This window comes from Pogoniulus pusillus, chromosome 2 (assembly GCF_015220805.1).
Source record: "Pogoniulus pusillus isolate bPogPus1 chromosome 2, bPogPus1.pri, whole genome shotgun sequence".
Classification (NCBI taxonomy): domain Eukaryota; kingdom Metazoa; phylum Chordata; class Aves; order Piciformes; family Lybiidae; genus Pogoniulus; species Pogoniulus pusillus.
This window is the reverse complement of record NC_087265.1, coordinates 13,452,936-13,467,899: the sequence shown is the minus strand read 5'-3', so window position 1 is coordinate 13,467,899 and position 14,964 is coordinate 13,452,936. Positions and strand designations below refer to the sequence as shown.

At 43.6% G+C, this 14,964-nt stretch overlaps 1 protein-coding gene across 17 annotated transcripts in view; it reads left to right on the top strand.

Moving 5' to 3' along the window:
• Nucleotides 1-14,964, top strand: part of KALRN (kalirin RhoGEF kinase) — a 651,147-nt gene that overhangs the window by 605,043 nt on the left and 31,140 nt on the right. For 16 of the 17 annotated variants that reach the window (XM_064156794.1, XM_064156788.1, XM_064156780.1 and 13 more), the window contains 5 exons: nt 78-155; nt 1,380-1,565; nt 5,970-6,141; nt 12,528-12,766; nt 13,630-13,877. In XM_064156794.1, the coding sequence (XP_064012864.1) occupies nt 78-155; nt 1,380-1,565; nt 5,970-6,141; nt 12,528-12,766; nt 13,630-13,877 (923 nt within the window). Of the gene's footprint in view, nt 1-77; nt 156-1,379; nt 1,566-5,969; nt 6,142-12,527; nt 12,767-13,629; nt 14,779-14,964 lie in introns of those variants that run through there. The other variant, XM_064156870.1, reaches the window with a different exon arrangement.

Below are 14,964 nucleotides of genomic sequence, written 5' to 3'. Positions count from 1 at the left end.
TGTGCTGTTGAGGTTCGTTAGTTGGCTCTTTGCTTTTGATTCTCTTGTAACAATACAACATCCTTTTTCCTTAACAGAAAGCAGTTGAATTAATGTGCCTTGTACCGAAACGTTGCAATGATATGATGAACCTGGGTCGTCTCCAAGGCTTTGAGGTAGGCATCTGCATTCTACTCATAATAACAATGAAGCAAGGAGGAATATTTCATTTTCCTATGATTGTTTCTATAATGTGCCCTACTCCAGGTTATTTATCTAGTGCTTGCTCTTCTCCAGTGTGGAGCTGCATGCGTTGGTGAGGTTTCAAAGGTGGGGGTGATACACCCCTCACTCTAAACTTGTGACAATCCATTGGCTCTTCCCAAAGCAAAATAAGTGGTGAACCACATTGCTCTGCATGTTAGTAAACTTTAACATGTTAACAGCTCCTTCTGAATTTGGTAACAGCCAGGAGGGCACTTGTGAGTTATAACCCCACAGGTTACAGCTTGTGGTTTGTAAGTAAGCCAGTGTAGACTTTGGCAGTCCTGGTAAGACGTCTTATCTCCAAAATGAAGTTTGTCTTTCTGTATTATGCATCATAGCATTCCTGCAAACAGGTAGGTCCTGTTTCTTTGCACCTTCAGAGGTGTTGTGTCATTGCCACCTCACGACTAGAGGGAATCCAAGGCATTACAATAACAAACTACATAATGGGGACAATGTTTTAATTTAAATGCAAAAGAGTCTACTTGATACCTATTGCTTCTGGGTTTATATGTGCAGTCAGTGACGCTGAAAACAGAGAGTACAGATGAAAACAGAGAGGCAATGAAAACAAAGAGAGCCCCAAGCTTGGGCTCTTCAGCTTGGAGAAGAGGGTGCTGGGGGGTGTCCTCCTCAATCTTTATAAACATGTAAAGGGTGAGTGCCAGGAGGATGGAGCCAGGCTCTTCTCGGTGATGCCCAATGACATGACAAGGGACAGTGGGTGGAAGCTGAGGCATAGGACATTTTATGTAAACATGAGGAGGAATTTTTTCACTGTGAGGGTGGCAGAGCACTGGACCAGGCTATCCAGGGAGGTTGTGCAGTCTCCTTCTCTGGAGATATTCAAAACCTGCCTGGACACGTTCATGTATGATCTGCTCTAGGTGACCCTGCTCTGCAAGGGCGTTGGACTGGATGATCTTTCAAGGTCTCTTTCAGCCTCTGACTTTCTGTGATTATTCTCCATAAACTGAGCTCTTGATTTATAAGATTGTGCTTTGATAACTTGGAGGAGATACATCTCACATGAATTCCAATTGGAAAACTTGGAAGTGTGTGAAATACCAAATAGTTTCACGGCATCATGGTGGGTCAGCATTTGTAATTTTGGTGCCTCGTCTGTTTCTCAGGGCAAGCTGACAGCTCAAGGCAAGCTGCTGCAGCAGGACACCTTCTACGTGACAGAGCAGGATTCTGGAGTTCAGTCTCGACCGAAGGAGCGTAGGGTGTTTCTCTTTGAGCAAATTGTTATCTTCAGTGAACTCCTTAGAAAAGGATCTTTAACGCCGGGCTACATGTTCAAGAAAAGCATAAAGGTAAGAAGCAGAGAGGGAGAGACATATTCTGTTTGATGGTCACATTAAGGAAATCTTACCAATTGTCTGCATGGTGAGACTACTCTGTCCTGGCACAGGTAGATGTCAGTTTGCAGAAAACATTTGCATTACCCTTTGGTAGATCAGAGACCGTTTAGACCGCTTCTGAATAAACCACAGGGTGATTTATTGGGTAATTTTTACAAGGAACACAACCAGGGCAGGTCCTCTGTCATTCATAGCTCTGAGATAGCAAACACTGCTTGAGCATGTCCAGAGAAGGGCGATGAGGCTGGTGAGACACCTTGAGCACAGCCCTACGAGGAGAGGCTGAGGGAGCTGGGATTGTTTAGGCTGGAGAAGAGGAGGCTCAGGGGAGACCTTATTGCTGTCTACAACTACCTGAGGGGTGGTTGTGGCCAGGAGGAGGTTGCTCTCTTCTCTCAGGTGGCCAGCACCAGAACAAGAGGACACAGCCTCAAGCTACACCAGGGGAAATTTAGGCTTGAGGTGAGGAGAAAGTTCTTCACTGAGAGAGTCATTGGACACTGGAATGGGCTGCCCGGGGAGGTGGTGGAGTCGCTGTCTCTGGAGCTGTTCAAGGCAGGATTGGATGTGGCACTTGGTGCCATGGTCTAGCCTTGAGCTCTGTGGTAAAGGGTTGGACTTGATGATCTATGAGGTCTCTTCCAACCTTGGTGATACTGTGATATGCTGCAGTAGTGAAAGGAAGCATACAATAGCTGCTTTTAAGCATGATCATAAAAGCTGGGGGAAGGTGGTAGTATCAAAAACAATCTTCTTGGGCCAAATGCTAAGTCAGTGTTAATCCTCTGTGTGACATTGCTGGAAATGCTCTCCCATAGGGCTCCTAGCCCTATAGCAAGACAGAACTATTTCCAAAACAAGCAAAAATGCACACAGTTCTAAAAATGCTATAAGGAGTTATAAAACAAGTTAAACTATGGCATTAAGAAACTTTGGGTTTAAGTAATCTTTCCAGATTATGAGGCTGGAACTGTAAGTAAAAACTGAAAGTAACGAGGGAAAATACTTATTTGTTTGTTTAGGGAGTTTTAGGTTTGTTTAACAAATGCAAAGTTAACCTCTCAAGTGGTGAGTGAAGGTGAATGAGTGCTACCTCTCCTAGTGTAGCAAAGAAAGAGGGAAGGAGCAAAGTCACTGGTTCATTTGAATGTTTTCATCATTCAAAGATGAGAAACCAGTCTGGGGTTGATTTCCCTTTCCAAAAGGTGTGAAAGAATGCATTGTGTTTGCTCTACGTTTTAAACAGTGTGTGAATATAAAGTAGAAGAGAACAATACCAGGTGAAATAATGCATATTAACCATATGTAACTAAAGAAATCTATGAAAAGCAACATGTTTACTAAAATGAAGGCAACTTCTTGGCTGACAAACTGCAGCAGTTACTGAAAAACTTATATCCATTTGCAAGTCAGTGGATTTCATAGTTTCCAACCAAATCATAAAGGAAAAAGTTGAAGTATAGAGATAAATAATCATCTTGATTTAGATGATTAACTTTGATTTTTATCCTTCTTTGCTGATTTAAATAACTATTAAAATTGGAGATGGAAACAACATGATTCATTTCTACTTCAGTTTATTGTATGTATAACAATGAGGCTTTTATCTGCAGGAAACAATTCCTGAATTGTATATTGTAGGTAAAGAGAGAAGAAGAAATCTCTCCTAATGTCAATAAAATTAGCTTGCCTCAAGGGGTATGAGTTGCTTTTCTAGTTAAACAGCCTATGAAAGTAATGCTGTTCCCACTGTCCGAGTTTAAAACGTGTGTGTGACCATTTTCCAGTCTCTCTTTTCTTCCATTTGGCAAACAGCTCATCCTCCTTTTGAGTGCCTACGGCACGTGTGGGATCCTCTCTGGCTCCGTGTACATCTCCCCCACTGCATTGTGAGGTCTGTGTGCCAGCAGCTCTCACACCCTGCCTTCCAGTTTCTGCTTCAGCTTCTGCCTGAATTTCTCTCACACTCTCCCACAGAGATGATCTGTGGCCTGCAGAACCATTCCCTATGGCAGGAGCCTTTCCTGCATCTGTGCCACAGGCATGCTCACCTTGCAGTGGAACCTCATCCTGAGGAGGTTTGTTCAAAGGTGTTACATAAACAGGCTGCCTCATCACCTGTCTTTCATAACACTGCCCTAAAAGTGGGCATACAGAAATTGCTTCTGGTCTGAGTTCATGAGATAGAGTTTGAAGAGGCTTTGCACTGTCAGCTAAGGCCAAGTTTCTTTGACCTTCATTCCAGTGCTGGCAGGTAGGTTGAATTCCTCTTCCAAGCCATTCTCTGGACTGACTAGCCATCTTTGGCTAGGTCTGATACCATCTGCAGCCATGGCTGTTGAGTTCTCTGGAAGATACTTCCTGAGAGATGTAGACTGTTTGCTTGATGGTCACATCCTGCCACACAGCAGGCAGCATCAGAGATTCCATTTCTTTCCTGTGTGTCACAGCCACTGCTAAGCACTGAGATCTCTCTAGTAGAGTAAGAAGTGCATGTGACTTCATGCGCAGCTGTCCTAGTCTGCCCGGGAGATGAGGCTCCCAAACACCATTCTCCAAGGTTTGTCACACTCAAACTGTGGTAGGAGCTTTAGCATGATGTTCTGCATTGGTGAACAGCCTTTCTTTATGCAGCAAGGTAGTTCAGTGTTCAGAAATTGCACATCCTTTCTTCTGTGCTTCTCAGTTGGACACCTTTCAGGCTCTCAAAGTGCTTAAGTGGGCAGTCTTGCAAATGCATCTCCCTCAGACACTAATAGGAGGTTAGGGACTCTGACCTAAGAGTCTTTTTCCTGGAATCCTACCAGGATTGACTTGCTTGCTTTGGATATCAACCAGAGGAGGAAGAGCTCCGAGCAAGAGGAGTGGCACTGTCCAGGCTCATTGTCTGCCCTCGGCCTTGTCTCCATGTCAGAGGAGGTCCTGTATGTCCCACTAACTTATGTAGACCCCTAGAAGAGAAAGAAGAGGCTCTTTCTACCTTGCAGTTTGAATGCTGGGCAGGAGTGGATCTCTCCATTGCTTGACAGATATTCAGAGCAACTGGAGACAGACTTCTTCTTGAAGGATGTTATTGCCTTAGTCTCCAGAGCTGTCTACTGTGACACTCCTTTTTTTTTTCTTTCTGAAAAGCTAAGCCAGCCTCCTCCTGTTTATGATCATAGCTTGTGATGGTTTGGGTGTTACCTGCCCCCCCCACACTTTGGAAATCACCCAGGCTAGACTCAGCCAGCTCTGGAAATTGAATGAAGCTTTATATTTACAGCTATCACAATATACTAGCAGATATTTACAGCATATACAGTTATATACAGAAATATACAAGCTGAAAGGTAATACCGAAACACAACAGCCCTCCCAGAAACCTGAGTCCCCAGGAAGGGCTCCCAACCACCCTTCCACCTTCTCCCACTCCCCTACCGTACCCCAGACGTTGCCTTGCACCCCAAGGAAAATTGGAGGGTCGGCCAGGGGAGTTAGGAAGCAGGTGGATTAATCAGAGAGGTGGAGAGTGAGGTTAAAGAGAAATACAGCCCACAGCCCGGACAAAGAGTGACTCCCTTATCTGTGTTTGGATTCTTGCTCTTGTACATCTCAGCAAGCCTATGAGTGAAGTAGACATCACCATTGTTTCTCTTTCCCAGCCTGTGATCTAATTCTTCTCACCAAAACATTCTAGTTAGTTTCACACTAGCACATAGATATAAGTAGCTCAGGAAAAGCTGAAGTTATGGGTACAGTTAGATGGGAGCCTCACACGGGCACGACAGCAGCTGAAATTGCCATCCTTGAGATTTCCAGGAAGAATATTGTGACTACAGGCAGGTGAAGTGGTGGCATACAGATACCTGTGATCTGCTAAAAACCAGATCTGTTGGAGCATCAGGGGAGAACTGCTCTTTTTTTTTCCTTTTCAGTATATCCCCATGCACAGTCTGTTCCATTTTTATAACACTCTGATGACTGAGACTCTCTTTCCCATGGAGAATGAGAAATGTAAACATTTAAACTGGAGGAACGATAGACTTCATTAATGTCTTAATAAGAACATTTTAACTCTATTTATGGATTATGATAATTTTTTAGCACATCAGTCAGGTCTACATTGCCTTAAAATAGAAGTTGCAATTTGAGTCAAGGCAGACAAATGTCTGGTACATCTGTCAGAGCTTTATTAAGCATCATATTTTAGCTTCAGATTTATCTGCTAAATCTAGTTGAGGCAAATTCTTCTGTTTATCATCTGACATTGGACACAATTATTTTCAGGAAGCTTTCACAGCAATTTTTGTTCTGTTTCTTGCATAATGTTAACTCATGCTCCGTGTAACACATGCTTACTGTGGCTTGTTTCAGATGAACTACCTTATCATTGAAGAAAACGTGGACAATGATCCCTGCAAGTTTGCTCTAATGAGCCGGGAAACATCAGAGAGAGTAATTTTACAGGCAGCTAATCCAGAAATTCAGCAAGCTTGGGTACAGGACATCAACCAGGTCTTGGACACACAAAGAGATTTCCTAAATGGTATGTACATGGTGTTTGCTCTGTTTTCCAAACTGGGACACTAAATGGGATTTAGGATCTTTGGGGCTTTGTTTCCTCTGTGAGGAAAAAAAAATGTGATGGTTTGGGTGTTCCCTGCCCCCCCACACTTTTTGAAGTCACCCAGACTAGACTCAGCCAGCTCTGGAAATTGAATGAAGCTTATATTTACAGCTTAGCTCAATATACAAGCAGATATTTACAGTATATACAGTTATAGACAGAAATGTGCAAGGTAAAATGTAATACAGAAACACAACTCCCCTCCCAGAAACCTGAGTCCCCAGGAGGGGCTTCCAACCGCCCCTTCACCTTCCCCCTGCCTCTCTCAACCTTACCCCAGTCCCAAGGAAGATTGGAGGGTCGTCCAGGGGAGTTAGGAAGCAAAGTAGATTATTTAAAGAAATGGAGGGTGTGGTTAGGAGAGAGAGAGATGCAGCTCAGAGCTCACCAGCAGCAGAAGCAAAACTGGTTAACCTATGTTCTGCCTTTTGTTCTTATGCACCTCAGCAAGCCTATGAGCAAAGTAGACATCACCATTGTTTTCCTTTCACAGCCTGTAATCGAATTCTTCTCACCAAAACATTCTAGCTAGTTTCAAACTAGCACAAACTCTTTTCGTAAGGAAGGTTCCAAAGAGAAAGCTAGAGCCTAGTCTGCCTGATGTTAAGCATTGGCTCAAGTGTTAGCCACAGAATCTGTGAGAGACCTTGTAATACACAAATGGTATCACAGTATCACAGTATTATTAGGATTGGAAGAGACCTCACAGATCATCAAGTCCAACCCTTTACCACAGAGCTCAAGGCCAGACCATGGCACCAAGTGCCACGTCCAATCTTGCCTTGAACAGCCCCAGGGACGGCGACTCCACCACCTCCCCGGGCAGCCCATTCCAGTGTCCAATGACTCTCTCAGTGAAGAACTTTCTCCTCACCTCCAGCCTAAATCTCCCCTGGCACAGCCTGAGGCTGTGTCCTCTTGTTCTGGTGCTGGCCACCTGAGAGAAGAGAGCAACCTCCTCCTGGCCACAACCACCCCTCAGGTAGTTGTAGACAGCAATAAGGTCACCCCTGAGCCTCCTCTTCTCCAGGCTAACCAATCCCAGCTCCCTCAGCCTCTCCTCGTAGGGCTGTGCTCAAGGCCTCTCCCCAGCCTCGTCACCCTTCTCTGGACACGCTGAAGCATCTCAATGTCCCTCCTAAACTGGGGGGCCCAGAACTGAACACAGTACTCAAGGTGTGGTCTAACCAGTGCAGAGTACAGGGGCAGAATGACCTCCCTGCTCCTGCTGACCACACCATTCCTGATGCAGACCAGGATGCCACTGGCTCTCTTGGCCACCTGGGCACACTGCTGGGTCACATTCAGGCGGGTATCAATCAGCACCCCCAGATCCCTCTCTGTCTGGCTGCTCTCCAGCCACTCCGACCCCAGCCTGTATCTCTGCATGGGGTTGTTGTGGCCAAAGTGCAGCACCCTGCACTTGGAGCTATTGAATGCCATCCCACTGGACTCTGCCCATCTGTCCAGGCGGTCAAGGTCCCGCTGCAGAGCCCTTCTGCCCTCCAACCCAGCCACATCTGCCCCCAGCTTAGTGTCATCTGCAAACTTGCTGATGACTGACTCAATGCCCTCATCCAGATCATCTATGAAGATGTCAAAGAGGATGGAGCCCAGCACAGATCCCTGAGGGACACCACTAGTGACAGCTGCCAGCTGGATGTGGCACCATTCACCACCACTCTCTGGGTCCGGCCCTCCAGCCAGTTCCCAACCCAGCACAGAGTGTTGCCATCCAAGCCATGGGCTGACAGCTGGTCTTTGGGAAGAGACCAGGTCTGCCTGGTGGGAAGGTGAAGAATGTGAGAAGCTTCATCTAAACTGCAGAGCAGCCCACCCTGAAAAGCTGCTGGGGTCCCATTTTGCATTCAAGACCACAGTTGATTTTGGCCTGGCTCTAATAGCAGTACCTTATGGACTGGTGTTGGCATCGTACCAGCTCTTTGCTTAAATAGGTGATGGGTCCCTGTGCCATTACCACGCACATGTATCAGTCATGTTCAAGGTCGAGTCTCAAGTCCTTCTGTCAGTGATGTGCCTTTGGTAATGCTTTTGTGCCAGGTCCTTTGAAAGTGCTGAGGTTTACAGGGCTGTATTGCCTGGTGCTTTACATTCTACTGGCAGATTTGAAATATAACCCCTTCCTAAGGCCATGTTGAAGCCAGCCTCCCATTGTATCTATGTATTATCTCCTCCTATTCTATATTACCATGGGCTACAAGCTGAGGACATGAGGTGACATGAAGGCTGCCTCGATATCCACCCTCTTACAAGTCCAGGCTCTGTGGGGGCAGCAGCCACTTTCATCAAAATAGAGGAGAGAGGGCAAGAAAGCATCTGGGTTTGTTTCTTCTGGGGATCACAGGAGCTGTGCATGAACAGAGGCCTTTCCAAACTGTCAGCTTTGCTTCAGGAACAGATTTGAGGTGGTTTGAAATAATCTTTCAAATTAAAGTTGTGATTCTTAAAAATTCAAATAAGCCAAAACAAACCCAAAAAGCCCAACCCCCACTGCCTCTTGGACAGAGGAACAAACATGATCAAGAGAAGTGTGTGCTTGAAAATGCAGAGGACTCAAATTCAGTTAACAATTTTAGCTTGTTCTTGTTCATGACTTGGGTGACAAACAGAAGCAACCAGGAGAGGGAAATAGAGGAAAAATAGAAAAATAGTCTCTTTTTTGTTTGGAAGCAGCAAAGTGGGAATCATTCATTTGGATGCTTCCAAAATTGTTTTGCACTATTCATTTCAAAACAGATTTTCTTAATTGAGCTTATATTAGAAAAGTGTTCTGTATTTAAATGCTTAATAGATGCTCAATAATGAATCTCATTTCCTTGGATCAAAATGCTGTGGTTTGGCACAACCTGATAGCTTTTTTTGATGTGGGACTTCTAGTGTTTGGTTTTAGTGTTGTGTTTTGTAGTTGTAAAATCTGAAGATGCTCCTTCACTTCACATCAAAACAAAGGTTCCCTTTTCTTCAACATGAAGATGCTTTAAATTTTGATCTAGCTTAGTTTTGCTTTTGAGAAGTTACTTGGGAAAGGGTTACAGGCAAAAGCTGTTTCTGTCAGTTGGAAAACTGCACATGAGTTGGGAAAGGAAATTGTTTCACCCATCATTCCAAAGCTTGATATTGGGGTTTTGTGCCTTGGAATAGAAAGGGCCTCATAAAACCTCTGTAAAATAACTCCTTACACACATTGGTGAGCTAAGCAGGAAAAGTTCTCCAGTTTGACCAGTTGGTACCAAAAAAATCCTGTTTGTTTCAGTGCAGTTGGCTTTAGATGAGGGATTATTGGAATAAAAATAAGTTCCACTAATAGTGCAGAAGTAGCTACAGAAATGAGGTTTGGTTCAAACCTCCTGAGAACTCCAGAGACACTTCTGCAGCAATTTTCTGTTTCTTCTACATGTCTCTTCACCTTTTTCTTTGTTAATGTATTCACTTCTATTCTCTGATGCCTTAGAGCTCTGTGAGCTCCTTTTTCTACTTCCTATCCCCTATTTAACCTATCTTCTGTGAGGCCAGCAAAGAATTTGATGCTTTAGGAACATAATCTTCAGTGTCTCTAAAACTAGAATAAAAATAGAGTTATATTAAAACCCAGGCTTAAAGATTTACTTTAAACCTATGAATAAGATCCAAGAAAATGATACTGTACCTAGTAGAGCCTGTCCAGTCCCAGACAATTTAAGTGGCTTTTAGGATATCATCTTATTGAGGCTGACTAATCTTTAAATACGTTCTTTAGCTTTGCATTTCATTAAAGCAGATGTTTTCTGTCTTTAAAATCATATTAAATCCACACTGAGGCAATGCTGAGCAAACTTAATAACAAAATATTCCATGTGAGTTCTTGCCCAAGCTGTCTCTGATTTTCTGTCTTCAACAGGGAAGCCTTAAAAAGTATGGAGCTACATACAAGGCATTTACATGCACAGTTCAGAAACATAAAGCTTAGTGCAGTTACTCTGTAATATTCAAGGTTCTCATAGGTTTTCTTGGAAAAGCAAAAGATGCTAAGCTTGAGCTAGACTGTGGCAGACTGTGCAGCAAATTATTTGCTATAGTGACTGTTCCTTTGGTTTGCTTTAAGAAGCAAACTAAAAAAAAAAATCCTTATTTCATAACTGCTTGACACAGTCTTGTGCAGAGCCACGAGGATGATTAAGAGAATGGAACATCTCTGTCACAAGGAGAGACTGAGGGAGCTGGGGCTCTTTAGCTTGGAGAAGAGGAGACTGAGAGGTGACCTCATCAATGTTTATAGATCTGTGAAGGGTGAGTGCCAAGAGGCTGGAGCCAGGTTCTTCTTGGTGTTGCCCAATGACAAGACAAGGGACAATGGGTGGAAGCTGAGGCATAGGAAGTTTCATGTAAACATGAGGAGGAATTTTTTCACTGTGAGGGTGAACACAACCCTCCAAAACACTGGAACAGGCTGCCCAGGGGGGTTGTTCTCTGGAGATATTCAAAACCTGCCTGGACGCGTTCCTATGTGATCTGCTGTAGGTGACCCTGCTCTGCAGAGGGGTTGGACTGGATCATCTTTTGAGGTCACTTCCAGCCCCTGACCTTCTGTGATTGTGTGATAAGGAAAATGCCATTGATCTTTACCCTTGTTTTAACCCTGGGTTTTTTTTTGGGGGGGGTTCAAGAGAGAAGGAGAATGCACATGTATGTGGAGACTGATTTTTGCCAGCAGCTCATAAGAATGCTAATAGATGCTGAATGGGAGGCTGGAAGCCAGGCACTGATGTGATAGTTAATGGTGGAATAACTAGCTACAAGTAGGCTAAATACCCTTTAAAAGCACTGAGTAGGATAGGCCATTTCGAGATAGACTGATAAGTATTTGTTCAGATCTTACTGCTAAAGATTTTGTAGCTTAATATATGAGAAGAATGTTATCATCACTGTTAAAGTCCTTGGTGAAGTTCTCCCCAGTCTTCCTTCTCCTCTTTGGCTGACCTGCCCCAGAACCAAATAGTTTTCAGGTGCAGCTGAGGTAAGGGAGTGAAACTGGTAGTTGCTGGCATGAGTACAAAGTGCTCCTGCAGCAAGGGTCACTGCACAGGTTTCAGATCATCCAGGCTGCTGCAGACCTATGTTTGTGTCCTTCTGAAGCAAATGCTCGTCCTGCATCTTCGTTGATATTTTTCCCCCTCCAGTTTCCTGTTCTTTACCATTAAGTGATTTTTTTTCCCCTGAAGCAGTCCTGCCTTTCTCTAAAGAAGAGTGCTGCAGAGTGTGCTGTGTGGCACTAAGTCTTTCTCATTTTCTTTCCTTTTCTGCTTGTTGGGAAAGACATTCCTTCTGTTGTGGTTCCCTCCTTGGGCTGATGCTGTGACATTATGTCCCCTGTCTGCCTCTTGCTAGACTAGTCCCTCTGCATTCCAGTAGGTTTAAGTCTGGTGCATGTACACAGTATTAACTGACTATAAATCATCCATTAAAGCCACATGACATGCAGAAAACCAAACCCATCGTTCTGGGGATGGTAGTCTGAGCCTAGTGAATCTGTTCTTTTCCCATTCACTGTGAGTCCCAGCCCTGATCCTTTTTCTTCCAAACATAACAAATTCTTTATTTCTTTACCATCTGGCATTTTTGTCCTTCATTTTCCCAGTGTAAACTCACTCCAGGACTATGAAATGTACACTCTCACAATCAGGCTCTTCTTTTTAAGACTTAAAAAGTTGTTTGATGTTGCTAGTGAGTGTTTTCTGGAGAGTTCTGGACTGCTGGGATTAATGTCTTTGTGGCATCTACACTTCCTCACTTGCTGGTCATTTCCAGCAAAGTAGTTAATACAGAAATCACAAACAGAATCCAATTGCAGTGCATCAAGTCTGGAAGAGTATTTAGTAGTCACGCTCTCTTGGGAGTATGCAACTGAGACTTAGGGTCTTGACCTGTGTTTTCTGGTGATAGCAAAACTCGCTGTAAATGAGCTGTGCATCTCTTATTCCAGCTTCCATTTATTTTGACCCCAGGACACAATTAATTTGTGCAATCTCAAAGAAAATTAATGCAGTTATGTATGTTACCAATGACAAATATTTTAGCCTAGCACGTTGGTTATAGAAGCAGTTCTTTGCAGCAGCAGAGTGTTCTGCTCATGCACAGCACAATGTAAATGCTTGCCCCTTCTCCAGCCATGCGCTTCAATGGGTGGCATCTCCCGTTCTTGTTTGGTTTGCAGCTTATGTGTTTATTCCAATTACATCACTTCACAGGCTTTGCATCCTCTGGAGCATCGTTAAAAGCATCTAGCTAATTCTTGTCTTCTTTTGCAGCGCTCCAGTCTCCCATAGAGTACCAACGCAAAGAAAACAGCTCGGCAGTGCTGAGGCCTCAGACCGGTAGGGGCACTCAGCCCAACAGCAGACCCTATTCTTCCGTTCCAGTAGGGTCTGAGAAGCCTTTGAAGGCTACAAGCCGTAATCCATCTCTCCCACCCCTGAAGATATCTACCTCCAATGGCAGCACAGGGTTCGAGCACTCACAGTCTGGAGACAAGTATGAACAAAGCAAGGTACTGAGCTCATCTGATAAAACATGATCTCATAGCCCATTTCTCATACCCTTAGACAATCTGTGAATACCTTAGATAATCAGGTACCCAGGTCAACAGCTATCAACATAATGAAGCAGTGGTGTAAAGTGTGATTTGGGATTAAACAAACAGTGAAATTCTGGCATCCAGTGCTACTTCAGCTGGGAAACGGAGCCTAGAGCACTGATCCCAGTGTTTGAGGCAGTGCGTTTGCAGACCTGGTGAACTGAAAATCCATGTGCAGTACTGGCAGCAGTAATATTTGTGCTCATCTGTCATCCATTATCCACCCATTCCTGACGAGGTCTGCTCTGTTGGCATAGAAGTGCTTAGACCTTTTCCCACATAACAGCTCACAGGGTGCCAGTCAAAGATTGTAATCTGGTTGCATGTTCACGACACACAAACCTGCCAGGAGTCAGTAACCATCAGTGGTGTTTGGACTCTGCAGCTGGTTGTGGGTGACCACTTTCCATTGTGACCTGTATTTCAGATTGTGGGATGTGCAAGTATTCAGTTAGCTTCTGACAGTCTTCGTTGGTCTTTCCCCATTTAGCTCATCACAGATCACTCCTCTGTAACACCATGCAAGGGGAACATGGCTGAGCCACCACCCCTAGCAGTTGTGAAACGTAATTTGAAATACAGGGCTGGTTTGTATCCAGTTATTGCAGCCTTTCAGATCCTTAAAATCCTTTTCTACCAATGTGATCTTCAAGTGTTATGCCTCTTTTTTTCCCTGGTGCAGTTAGACTGGAAATGAAGTAGTGGAATTGCTGCCAACACAGGCAGGTTCCTCAGCACTGCCCGCTCACCACTTTCTGTTGTGTCCATTTTCACAGACTGATTTGGGAGGGTGCAATGGGACCTCTTCCATGGTGGTGATTAAAGATTACTATGCACTGAAGGAGGATGAGATCTGTGTGAATCAAGGAGAGGTGGTTCAGATCCTTGCTATCAACCAGCAGAACATGTTCCTGGTGTACCAGCCTGCAAACGACCACTCTCCGGCCGCTGAAGGATGGATCCCTGGCAATATCTTGGCTCCCCTCACTAAATCAACTACAGATAATAACGACGGAAGCATCAAGTAAGTGCCATGTTGGCTTCGCTGGGAGCACTATGTGGATTTTTTGAGGAAAAAAAAAAATATACATATAATAAATAAAAATAAACCAACCCAAATGGTAGGGAATTCCTGCTGATTTTTATCTACAGTGCCACTGGAACAAGCCGAGCGGTCAATCTGCAGCATTGGGCAGCCGTGGTGCATAGCTCGGGTTTGGCTTATTTTTCATTTTGTGGGGTTTTGTTTATCCTTTGGAGAGAAATAAACCCATAGGTGGTTAAAGACGTGGTTTACGTTACACCGTTTCACACCAACATGGACACGCTCGGACTGGACTCGTATTTATGTTGTATTGAGTTACTAATCTATATATTGGTTATAACAGCATCTAGCAAAACCAGACAAACAACAACAACAACCACCAAAAAAAGGCAACACAAACAATTCCAGGCCCTGTGTTGGACTGAGGTTCACTTCTCAAAGAGGAGAGATTTTGTTGTCTATGGCAATTTCTTTGTACAGCTTGTAACTTTTTTTTTTTTTTTTCCTCCTGTTGTTTTCTTTTCCTTTAAGTTTGGTTTGATTTGGTTTTATTTTTCTGTTTGCTGTAGCTTTTGTAAGATACTTTTTTTGGTTTGCAAGCTCCTCCCTTTCCCCCACCCCCATTCTGAGTACATTCCTGTATAAAGTATTTTGCACTATTTAAAACATAAAAACAAAAAACCAAACAAAGATTAAAAAAAAAGGAAAAGAAACAAAACTCATCTTGATGAAGTCAGGTTGTGCAATACAATGGATAGTCGCAATGTTCATCATTGTACCTGTAATGTAACTAATTTTAAATGTACTATTTTAAATATGTAAAATAAATTTTCACCCTGAGCATGTTTTAATGAGGTAAAAGAATTAGTTTGACCCTTTTCTTTTTTTTTGTTTTGATTTGTTTGTTGGGTTTGGTTTTTTTTTTTTTTGTTGATAAGTTTTTTTTTGTGTTGCTTATTTAACAAATGTGTGGATATATATTTTTCTTTCTCTGATTTTTAGACGTTTGTCAGTCTGAAATGACTTAATGCAAGAAAGTGGTTTTTTGGTATTAAACACAGAAGGT